General features: G+C 37.8%; 1 protein-coding gene across 47 annotated transcripts in view; it reads left to right on the forward strand.

Annotated features, from left to right (window-relative positions):
* Positions 1–39: 39 nt before the first annotated feature.
* LOC137201792 (uncharacterized) overlaps positions 40–12,359 on the forward strand; it is a 164,738-nt gene continuing 152,418 nt past the window's right edge. For 11 of the 47 annotated variants that reach the window (XR_010932342.1, XR_010932339.1, XR_010932340.1 and 8 more), the window contains exon 1: positions 70–349. Coding sequence is in view for 23 of the 47 variants with exons in the window: in XM_067696146.1 (XP_067552247.1) it covers positions 201–349 (149 nt within the window). In the remaining 24 variants the exon portion in view is untranslated. Of the gene's footprint in view, positions 350–2,774; positions 2,837–7,413; positions 7,457–12,359 lie in introns of all 47 variants that reach the window. The other 36 variants (XR_010932345.1, XR_010932346.1, XM_067696155.1 and 33 more) reach the window with 19 other exon arrangements.

Raw genomic sequence — 12,359 nt, forward strand, 5'->3', positions numbered from 1 at the left:
GTAATTGTGTAATTCTGTATTCACTCTAATTAAGTTCAGTGGAGTTGGCATAATAGAATTAAGATGAAAAAAAAAAAGACATTGAGGTACCATGGCTCCCTCTCCTAACACACCCTTTTCGTATCCGAGAGCAGAGACTCAGCACCTTTCTGTACAGAAATGGAGACAGGAAGAGGCCAGAGGATGAATGACAGGCACGAATGAGGTGGAACTTTGAAGAGCAACATGGAAATGAAATACTTCTTTTGTATTTGGTAGGTGGGGAAAATGTACCAGCGTGTATGCCTACTGGGACCACGTTTTCCAGAACAGTTAAGCCCAGTGTCAACTATGCTGTCCCACCTTCCTCGTAAGTAGGAACGTACTGTTACTTGAATCTTTGCTTCCTGTTTCTTGATACCTGGTTGAGAAGATTATCACAGGACCTGCATCTTGTTAGCAAATACACTGTTTTGAAATGATTGACACTCACTGAAGAGTGGCAACTCCAAGCTTGCTCTCTCTTGATCTTGGACTATTTAAGTCTGGAGTGCAGGAGTGGGTTATGGGGAAAGACCATTGGAATTCTTATGTCTTCAGCATAATGGTTATAGCATAATGGTTAGGAGTGTAGGTGCTGGTTCAAATCTCTGCTTTCCACTTGCTAACCATATGAGCTTGGGCAATTTACCTGATTACCTGAACCTCAATACTCCTGCCTATAAAATGATGTTAATAATATTTCATCCCCATAGACTTGTTTTCAATGTTAAAATGAAGTCACTTACACCAAGCACTTAATACAATGCCTAGAGCATAGTAAAGTCTATTATTATTACTATTACTACTACTACTACTATTATTATTATTACTATCACGATGCCAGGTGCTATTTTTCCTATGCCTTATTCCATTATCTTCTGCCCTGTCCCCCCATTTCTGTCTTGTGACAAACCTACAAGGGTAGGTTTGTCACAGAGCATTTTCTTTCCCTAGTGTCTGACTCTTAGTCATCAAGGTGACTGGTCCACGACCCGGCATTCATTGCTGCTCATTGAAGCAACCCATTTTGAGAAGGGGAGTTGGATATTGATGCCAAGTTGGGTCAAGGAGAGAGAATTTTCTCTCTTCTGCACTCAGAGAGCTAAGTGAAATATTCAGCCCTCAGAAGGAGAATCAGGCAAAGGGCAACATGCTTAATTTCATACCTTAGTGATTAAGAACAAGTCAGACAGGCTGGATTTGAACTCATTTCCGTCATGTACTGACAACGGGATCTTAGGTGCTTTTGTAACCCGTCTGAGGCTCAGTCAACATCTGAAAGAGACGAATAACATTATCAGGACCTAGCGTATAGCCTCGTTGTAATAAGTGAGTAAATCCTTTTAAAACGTTCAGCACGTTGTTTGGCATATAAACACTTAATAAAATTTAGCTTCTTTGACTACTACCGCTGCTAATATTATTAAGTAGCTGAGCAGATCCGAGGCCCATTTTTTTCTTAGATTGCACATAATCATTTGGACAACCAGCTCACATTGATCAACCGTTGCTTATATATAAACCCCCATGAACCCAAAGGTGCTTTAACTCTCTCCCAGTCAGAGCCTGTTCTGGGGGCAGAAGCAACACCGGCACTACCCCCATCATCTTTGCCTTATTGTCACTACACTGGCCTGCCGTACTGAGCACTTTCTGTTTGCCAGGCACCAAATTTAGCCCTGCGTATGCACTATAGCATATAGTTCTCACACTCAGGTGGGAGACATTATCATCATCCCCAATTTTCAGATAAAGACGCCAAGGTGTTGGAAAGGTAAGAAACTTGACCCACAGCAAGAGATGGAGCCGGAGTATTCAAACCCTTCTCTCTGACCTCAAGAACCCTTAAATATTAGCATACTACTACATCCTGGTAAGAAAATCTGCTTCCAGCCACTCTGGTGAGAGTAGAAATGATTCTCAGTCCCCACATTCCTCTATTGCCCATGCCACCCTAGCCTCAGGACTAGGGGGGAAAGGAAGTGATCTCTTCAAAGAGCAGCCAAAGGGAACCTACTCCCTTCTGCCTTTTCGGAATCAACTAACCAATATTTTATTTCCTTCTTAAGAGTTCCCACATGTTCCTTTTGGTACTTAGCTTGGCCTTTTAGAATTCTGACATTCTGTGCATGGCTCATCCACTGTATTTCACGTTAATTTATTGAGGTCAAGTATAGGGTCTTACTCATCCTGAAGTCCAGTTATCCCCTGTCACATCTAACTCTGTTCTTTTCTTCTTGTAGGACATCTGCAGGTATTTATTTGAATTTTGTTGAATTGTTCTCATCAATAGTACATTAAAAGTTATACAGAAAGTGCTTTCTTATAAGGAAAACCATCTAAATAGATTTCTAGCTCTTTACTTTTTATAGCACTATTGTAGAGATTATAGATCTCCAGGTAATACTTTTTAGATTGAGTTCTTCATATCATCTTATTTTTACATATAATGATAAATCTGAATTTTCTCTATCAAACCTCCGAGACTTCACTGGCTTGTAACTTAGCTTGTTGATTATGTGTTGTTGACTTTTCCATTTACAATGATATTTGATCCTGGTAAGGATGGGGCTGGGTGGGAAGGTACATCTTAGGGCCATAAATTGGTTTTGTAGAGAACTAACATAAAGATCTAAAGTCTCATCATATTTCTGCAGAACTCATGAATCATTTTATTATAATTCCATTCATTCAGGGAGTATAAAACCATTTTCAAATTGTTATTCCTAATGTGTTCATCTTCTCTTCCTTAGTCGTAGTGAGAAGAGAGCAGGCTGAATGGAAGAAAGTCATTATGACCACTGGGGCCACTAGGGTAGGCATCAGTCCCAGAGTTTTGTTTTCATCTCTCCGCTATTAATATTGGCTAATGTCTTGAGTGCTTACTTGGTGCAAATTACTTAGCCGACCATGGCAAATGGATTGTGTCATTTCATCCCCTGATAGTCATACAATTAATGTATGTATTATTATGATATCCCATAATGCATACATGGAACAGAGCCTCAGAAGTAGTTATTTGCTCACGAAAATATGGTAGATGTGGAATTTGGACTCAGGTCTGATAGACTCCTAAATCACTCCTAGTGATTTTTACCACTAAATTAAAGTTGTATACCTCTGGAGAGTAGATAGTTTCTAAAATTTCCTCAGCTCTAACGTTTTATAATTAAATTTTTGTCTGATGGCAAGCTTAACAGTTAAGATGGGTAGGAAGGAATGCCAGCCTGTTGAATGGAATTTCCCTGAAATAAGCCTGTTTTATGACACCAGCTCACTCATTCATTCACTCAGCATGTATTGAATGTTTGCTCTGTGCAAAGGCATTTTAGGCATCACAGTGGAGTGAGCGCCCCTTCCATAGACTCTCCTGCAACACTCAGAGAAGTCTTGGACTGGTTTGCCTGTTATGGAATGGGGCTTGGTGATAGAAGCCTGGTTTGTCCTCCACTGATAAAACTAAGACATACTCATATGAGTTTATAGGCATCCTGAAGCCGTGGGATAGTAACACACATGAATCTTACCATTTTTGCCTGGGATTAATGATATAAAGGATTTGGATTTGGGTATGGAAAATGGGTGCAATTATGGGTGTGTTGGTTCTACATATATATGGACATCACGTGTCATCAACCTGCAGCTACCTGCCATTCCTCACTACTCCTTCTTTTCACAAACCAAACAAGTACCTTCTTATCTCTCCTGTGGATAAGCTCTTGACAGTGGCACTAGGGCCTCCCTCAATAAGTACATCATTGGCTAAACCAGTGGTTTCTCAGATATGCTCATTGAACAACCCTTAAGGTGGATTGACATTCCACTGCCTAGAATAGAATATGGTGTTCTTTAGAAATCGGGGGGAAAAAATAGGCCACCGGATGTACTTTCTTTAATTTAAATTGTGTGTGTATATATATATAAACAATTGTTATATATGTGTATGTATCCTTGTTCATATATATGAATGATTTAAAATTGAAGATATATATATACACACACACACATATATATGTATATTTAAATTTTGGCTTCTGTTAGCAAGTAGTAAATTAAATTATTAGCAGATCCATACTGCAGGGAAATAACCAATCAGATTTCATTCAATAGCTTGCTTTTTTGTAGATTTATGGTTGTGATTTTATATCTGCAGGTATGTTTGCTGAAGAAAATATTTCTACCACTTTACACAAAATTAAATTCATTTAATACCAATGCGGCATGTCTCAAATGTCTTAATACAGTTTTAATCTTTAATCGCATCAGAAGTATGAGATTAGAAACATACCCCAAAATCATTTGAAGATATAATTACTTTCATTTCCCTTATACTTTTGAGACTTTTGAAAAATAAGTATTTAGTTGTACTTATCTGTTTCTGTCTCTCTAAGGGATAGCAAACACTGAAACACAATTCTTTTTAAAAGTCAATATTAAAAATATATTGTCCAAGATGATCAAAACTAAGGAAGTGGCAAAGAAATTCAAAAATTTAAACTTTCAAAGGGTACTTTTTTTGTGAATGTGTAGTACTTGTTCTTCTGAAGGAAGTAATCTCTTTAAAAATTTAATTAACTTATTTTTTATTGAAGTATACTTGGTTTACAGCGTTGTGTTAATTACTGCTGTACAGCAAAGTGACTCTGTTATACATATGTATATACATTCTTTTTCATATTCTTTTCCATTATGGTTTATCACAGGATATTGAATGTAGTTCCCTGTGCTATATAGTAGGACCTTGTTGTTTAGCCAATCTATATATACCAGTTTGCATCTGCTAATCCCAAACTCCCAGTTCATCCCTCTCCCACCTGCTTCCCCCTTGGCAGCCACCAGTCTATTCTCTATGTCTCTGATTCTGTTTCTGTTTCATAGATAGGTTCATTTGTGTCATATTTTAGATTCCACATATAAGTGGTATCATGGTATTTGTCTTTCTCTTTCTGACTTACTTTGCTTAGTATGATAATCTCTAGTTGCATCCATGTTGCTGCTGCAAATGGCATTATTTCATTCTTTTTTATGGCTGAGTAGTATTTCATTGTATATATGTACCACCTCGTCTTTATCCATTCATCTGTTGATGGACATTTAGGTTGTTTCCATGTCTTGGCTATTGTGAATATTGCTGCTGTGAAGATCAGGGTGAATGTGTCTTTTTGAATTATAGTTTGGTCTGGATATACGCCCAGGAGTGGGATTGCTGGATCATATGGTAGGTCTATTTTTAGTTTTCTGAGGAACCTCCATACTGTTTTCCACAGTGGCTGCACCAACTTACATTCCCACCAACAGTGTTGTAGGAGGGTTCCCTTTTCTCCACACCCTCTCCAGCATATGTTATTTGTAGACTTTTTAATGATGGCCATTCTGACTGGTGTGAGGTGGTACCTCATGGTAGTTTTGATTTACATTTCTTTAATAATTGGCAGTGTTGAGCATCTTTTCATGTGCCTATTGGCCATCTGTATTTCTTCTTTGGAGAAATGTCTCTTTAAGTCTTCTGCCTATTTTTTTTTGATTGGGTTGTTTGCTTTTATTGTCATCAAGTTGTATGAGCTGTTTGTATATTTTGGAAATTAAGCCCTTGCTGGTCGCATCATTTGCAAATATTTTCTCCCATTCTGTAGGTTGTCTTTTCATTTTGTTTATGGTTTCTTTTGCTGTGCAAAAGCTTGTAAGTTTGATTCGGTTCCCTTTGTTTATTTTCATTTTTATTTCTATTGTCTTGAGAGACTGACCTAAGAAAACATTGGTATGATTTATGTCAGAGAATATTTTGCCTCTGTTCTCTTCTAGACGTTTTATGGTGTCATGTCTTATGTTTAAGTCTTTAAGACATTTTGAGTTTATTTTTGTGTATGGTGAAAGGATGTGTTCTAACTTCACTGGTTTATATAAGGCTGTCCAACTTTACCAACACCACTTGCGGAAGAGCCTGTCTCTTTCCCATTATATATTCTTGCCTCCTTTGTCAAAGATTAATTGTCAAAGATTAACTGAGGTGTGTGGGTTTATTTCTGGGCTCTGTGTTCTGTTCCATTGATCCATATGTCTGTTTTTGTGCCAATACCATGCTGTTTTGATTATGTGACTTTGGAGTACTGTCTGAGTCTGGGGTGGCTATGCCTCCAACGTTGTTCTTTTTCTTCAGGATTGCTTTGGCAATTCTGGGTCTTTTATGGTTCTGTATGAATTTTAGGATTATTTGTTCTAATTGCGTGAAAAATGTCATGGATAATTTGATAGGGATCGCATTAAATCTGTAGATTGCTTTGGGTAGTATGAGCATTTTAACAATGTTAATTCCTCCAACCCAAGAACATGAGATGTCTTTCCATTTCTTTGAATCATCTTCACTTTCCTTTATTAATGTCTTACAGTTCTCAGCGTATAAGTCTTTTGCCTTCTTGGTGAGGTTTATTCCTAAGTATTTTATTTTTGGGGTTGTGATTTTAAAAGGCATTGTTTTTTTACATTCCCTTTCTGATATTTCATTGTTGGTATAAAGAAATGCAACCAATTTCTGTATGTTAATCTTGTATTCTGCTACCTTGCTGAATTCGTTTATCAGTTGTAGTAGTTTTCATGTAGAGTCTTTAGGGTTTTCTATATATAGTATCATATCATCTGCATCTAATGACAATTTTACCTCTTCCTGAAGGAATTAATCTTGAAGTTCTACTAAGACTTTTGGGATACCTGTTTTAATGAGCCACTACTTCCTGCCTGAGATTGCACTATGCACCAGAGATTCTAGAATTAGCATAATAAAACTAATAATGCAAACAACAGCAACAAATCTTCACAAACCTTCCTTGTAAGGAAGTAAAGTCCACTGGAAAAACAGACAAGTGAAACACACATTCAAAATGGCAGTGATTCTCAAACATTTATGTGCCGAAAAATCATGACAAGCATGATAACCAGGGCAATTACTAGACCCCTTCTCCAGCTGGTCAGGTGTAAGGTCCTGTAACACTATTTTTGGTGAATGCCTCCAGGAGAGTCTGAGACAGATGTTCTCAGTTGTCGTCAACCTTTAGTGTGCATCAGATTTGCCTGAGAATATTGTTAAAACACAGATTGCTGGGCTCCAGTGCCAGGGTTCTAACCAGTTCCCAGGTGTGGCTGATATTGCTGGCCCAGGGACCACATTTTGAGAACCACCTTTCAAAACTCTGCAGTATGCGGTTGTGTGTGTTGTGAATGAGACGGGCCCAGAGAACCAAAGGAGGGCAAAGGGACTCTGCCCTAAATTAGTCAAAGGTAACAATAGCAGCTAGAATTGATTGACCCAAGAAAAAATTACAAGAACTTTACCTGCATTTGCTCATTTAATCCTTTCAGTAAGGTACATAGGTGCTACTTAGTGTTCCTCTTTTACAGGGGTGTCCAGAGAAGGTAACCACTTTGCCCATGTCCTAAACTGGTAAGTAACAGATTAAGAATTCAGGTCTAGGAAGTCTGATTCCAGAGCCCACACCTCTACCCTTTCTGCATGTAGAGAGGAGTAAAGGGTTGTCAGTGAAGCCTTCCTGGGGGCCCTGGCCTCTGAGTGTAGATAGAAGGATGAGTGGACATAAAGATCATTATTTGTGTGTGGTGGGGGTAGGGGAGGAAGTATGAGGGCTTCAAGAAGAGCCCACCCTCCCCATACATCTGCTATAAGCAAGTCTGATGATCAGGAGTCCGGAACATGAGTATGACTATGGGATACTGAGAAGGGTTCTAGAACCCTGAGGTTAGAGTTCTGGATCAGTTAGTAGGTAACAGAAAGTGAATGAGTGATTTACCTTACTTTCCACGGGTAGCAGGAAGTTTGGAGATAGTCCCTCTAGCGTTAGTCCAGCTGCTGAAGGGCATCACCAGGGGACTGGGTTGCTTCGCTCTTCCAGCTTCCACATCTCTAGCACGTCCACATAGCTTCAAAGTGACCCCAGAATCTCCAATAGTGTTCCAACAATTTGGGCAGGAAGAAAGAAAAGGAAAAAAAAAAAGAAATTAAGTAAGAAAAAAAAGGCAGTGTCTAACTCAGAGAGCAAATTTTTTACCACAGATGGTCAGCAGACTTGCACTTAGATCTCATCAGCTCGGATTTTAAACTGGCCACCTTAGCCTTAAGGATAATGGGGTCTCCTAAACCAGGGCTCTGATAGTAAGGAATAAGGAGAGAGTGGTACTGATTAGCAGTGCCTGCTGTCCCAAACAAATATTATCCCCAAACTATTTTTTTTTTATCCTATATTTTACTTTAAAGAATGGAGGGGAAACATTATGTATCTGTAAATAGCCTTTTAGAAAGGGTACAATTATATAGTTATACAACCCCCTGGAGGGCTCCTTTCTTCTAAAATCTCTTTAAAAACTGTTCAAGGTTAAGGACATTTTTATCTTAATTTAGTAACTCGCAGTCGATCATCTTGGAATGACATCCTCTCTCTGCAGATGTTCTGTCAGGCTTTAGAAAATTCTAGAAGTGGACAGAGAAGTGTTATGGTACATGTATTTGCAATATGCACGTCTTTGAAATGAAATCCATTTAGGGACCAAAAGGCATTTCATGTCTTTGCTATACATTTTCACATATATGCCTTTCCAGAATTCCTTTGAGCAAATCTGTTAGATGTAACCCATCCGTTTCTCCCATCTGAATTCTTTATTACTAAACATTCTTCAGTATGCTCTCACTCCCCTCTGTCAAAGGCGTTTCTCTGGGTCCTCACCCTTCTCATCTCATATGTGAATGCGTATCTTAAACTGAAGCAACAGTCTGCTATGACTTCTCCATCACTTGAAGAACCCGTCTTTGTGGGAAAAAAAGTAGACTTACTAACTTAAAAGGTAAAATGCGCGCAATGTTTCTGAGAATTAAAAACTAAGATAAAAACATAAGCAATGGAAAAAACTTCCAGTGGATCCTTTTCAAAGACTTTATTTTACAGAGAAGGCAACTGAGGTTTAAAGAAAAAATGCGTTAGTTAAACACTAAATAATAAACCTTAAACCTCAGTGGAGCAACACATGGACAGTTCATTTCTCACTCACTCAGGAGTGTAGTATGGGCTTTGGTGGTCTGAGGGTCAGTTTTCTGCTCAGTTATTCAGGGACCCACCACCTTCATCAAGTGGCTCTACGTTTGTCCTAAAAAGGAAAGGAGAGAGGAAGCTGCGAGCTACAATTATCAACTCGTTATCCTTCAGACATAAACTCTTCAGGTCACCTCTGGTCACGTTCTTTGGGATAGAACCATACCCAGATGCAAGCAGAGATGGAGAATGTTGTTCCTATCTTGGTCCTAGTGATGCCTCTACAGGCTGGAGGAGCTAATTAAAGTGTAGTCAACAGCTCGTTGTTTCTGCCACAATGAGTGATTAGCCTAAGACTGTGGATTAATTATGTGTGTGTGTCACATATACATATAATACACACAAACATATATATGTGTGTGTATATATACATTTTTTAGCATGAGTTGACACATGGGGCTTCTGCCGTATCAAAAGAGTACAAACTGCCTCTTGTTGCTTTTTCTTAATTGAAGTTGACTACTACTATCTATTTCCCTTCATTTTGCTACCTCCCCCCCGCCTTTCAGTATTATATGAAAATTCTGAAAGAAAGAATTTCAAAGTTTCCAGTGCTTTTAAAGGTAATAGAATACTCAGACCTTAACAATTTTCCTGTGTGAAACTTTTGCCAGACTAAAATAGTTAACTTATGAAAAGTAAATTTAGATTGATACAAAAGAGAAAATAAGCTGATTTTTTTTTATTACACAAATGCCCTGAGTCAGGGTGGAAAATAAATGGAAAAGTGGAGGAATTTAGATCCTTTTGTTGTAAATTTAAATATTTTTAATTGTAAAAATAATACAGGCTCATTGCAGAAACTCCAAAATTGAAAGGATTTAAAGAAAAAAGGAAGAATAACTCAAAATCCCATTTCTGATAAATCATCTCTGTAACATTTTTGAGGGTATCTTTGGAAACTTTTTTGTGACGGGGTGCATATAAATACAATGCAAGTGTAAAATACCTTTAATTATTATATCAAACTACAAAACAGTTCTATAACATTTTTATTTAGTAATATAAGTATGATTACTCATCACCTAATAAAAATCTGCAGCATCATTTTTAATGGTTGAACAGCATTCTATTATTTATTTAACCAGTCCTACTGTTCAACATTTAGATTATTCCTGTTTTGCTTTGCTAAGCAATGAGACAAGCATCCTTGTTCATGTCTTTGAGCATTTGTTTATTTCCTTAGAATGGACTTCTAGAACTTGAATGGCTGGTTGTCAGTTCTGGTACATACTGACATATTGTCTTCCAGAAAGGTTACCGTGCTTTTTATTTCTACCAAGAATTTAACATCCAGTGTGGTTTCTTACACACACTCATCAGTACCAGTATTATCAATATCAATACCGGTATTATCAAGTTTTTTAAAACTTTGTCATTCTAGTCAGTAAAATATGACACCTGAATTATTTTATTTGTATTTCTTTGATTAATAATAGCAAGGTTGAACATATTTTCATATCTTTATTGGCTGTTCATACTTTTTAGTTTGTGACTTTATGACATCCATTTTTCATCGATGTATAACAGCCTTTTATATATCAATGTGTTTATTTTGTTTGTTGTAAATGCAATTTTTTCTCTTCATTTATTAATTTTTATTTTGTGTGTGTTGAACTTCTTTAATACTGTCAAGTCTATTCAAAAACCCTTTAATGAACACAACAAATGTGGAAAATCAGTCATTCTCCTGCATTTTGTAATCAATTTATTTCCTTTTGGACAGTACAGAAATGTAAGTTCTTATTTCATCTTATGGTTGGAAAGAATCTATTCCCTCGGAAAGGGATTATAGTCTCCATGATGCAGTAATGGGAGATTTTATAGGGTAGGCAGGGTCTACAGAAGAAAAAACCCTAAATCACACTCCATTGGTGGTTGCCTTATTTATAAAAATGGCATTTGAGGTTGTGTGACTGCCATCAGGTAAGCAAAATTAATTTTTAGCATGAAGTACTCCTATCAGCAAGAACAGCCTAGGATAGGCTAGCAGTAAGAAGTGAGGGGTTATGGGATTGGGGCATAGCCTCTGTTTCCTCCAATGCAGCTGGAAATTTAAACTCTGGGGCTCCTGCTTGATCCAATCAGCCCAGGTAGTATGTGTTGCCAGGTAGGGTGAATAGACTCAGAAGTACAAGAGCTCATCCTTGGTCCCCTCTGGAAATGAGCAGAGAATACTGTGTCAAGCAGAGGTGATCAGTCCATGGTCTGGAGACTTGGATCTCCTCACATAGTCCTTAAAGTCAGGGTGAGACAAAATGCCAATACAAATTATATTGATGACAGTATCAATGAGGTGACATTGAGTCCTTTGACCCAACGTGTGTCTGCAGTGTGCCATCCATTAGTAAATGGGCAAAGCCATTTGACAGATCTATCTGATACAATGAATGAATCTGACACTCATATTTTGAAAAACTGAAACTGTATCCATTTGTCAAGAACAGTGGCTACTTGTTCTGCTTTATTCCCCCTGGTAGAACTAGGTAACATTGCAGGCAGTAAGACGTTCCGGCATTTCACCCTGGAGTAGCGCCAAAACTGAAGAAGCTGTCTTATCGGTAGTTAGCTCCTTGTCACCAAGAATGTTAAAGTAGATTTGTATGATTAGCAAATTAAAGAGACTGTAGTGCCTACCACTACTGTATTCACTAAGGCACCCAAGTTATTCTAAAGAAATCCTAATAATACATTAGGACCGTTCTGAATATTTTTATTTGATTAGCCGTTATCTTCTAGTTATAACATCCATCACCATTTTGACCACTGAAACTTGGCCTTCTTTTCTTACAGCCTAGCCCTGTGGTCTTGGGCTAATCACTAACCTGCTTAGATACAATTTTCTTCTCTATGAAATAGAAACAATATTATATACTTTGAAGGACTGCAGGAAGATGAGCTGTAATGTTTATCAAGTGCCTAGTAAGTAGCCTGGCCCATAACAAATACTTGGCTAATTGTAGATGTTAGTTTCATTTTTAGTTTTATTTCCAAACATTGCTCTTTACTTTTGGAACTCTAAAATTTGTTTTGAGAGTGGAGGACTTGTTGTTTGGATCCCTCCAACACTCTCTGTATATTCTGTACTTCTATCCCTACATCATTTATATTAATGGAATAAATGATCTTTGGTCTGGTGATTCCAAGGTGACGAGGAGCTAAGTGGAGGTTCAGTATACACCTGGAAGTATGGATTTTCATGCCCAGTGCAAATGTGGGAAAGGCATTATTCCCACATTATAAAGG

Source organism: Pseudorca crassidens, chromosome 11 (genome assembly GCF_039906515.1).
Source record: "Pseudorca crassidens isolate mPseCra1 chromosome 11, mPseCra1.hap1, whole genome shotgun sequence".
NCBI lineage: Eukaryota > Metazoa > Chordata > Mammalia > Artiodactyla > Delphinidae > Pseudorca > Pseudorca crassidens.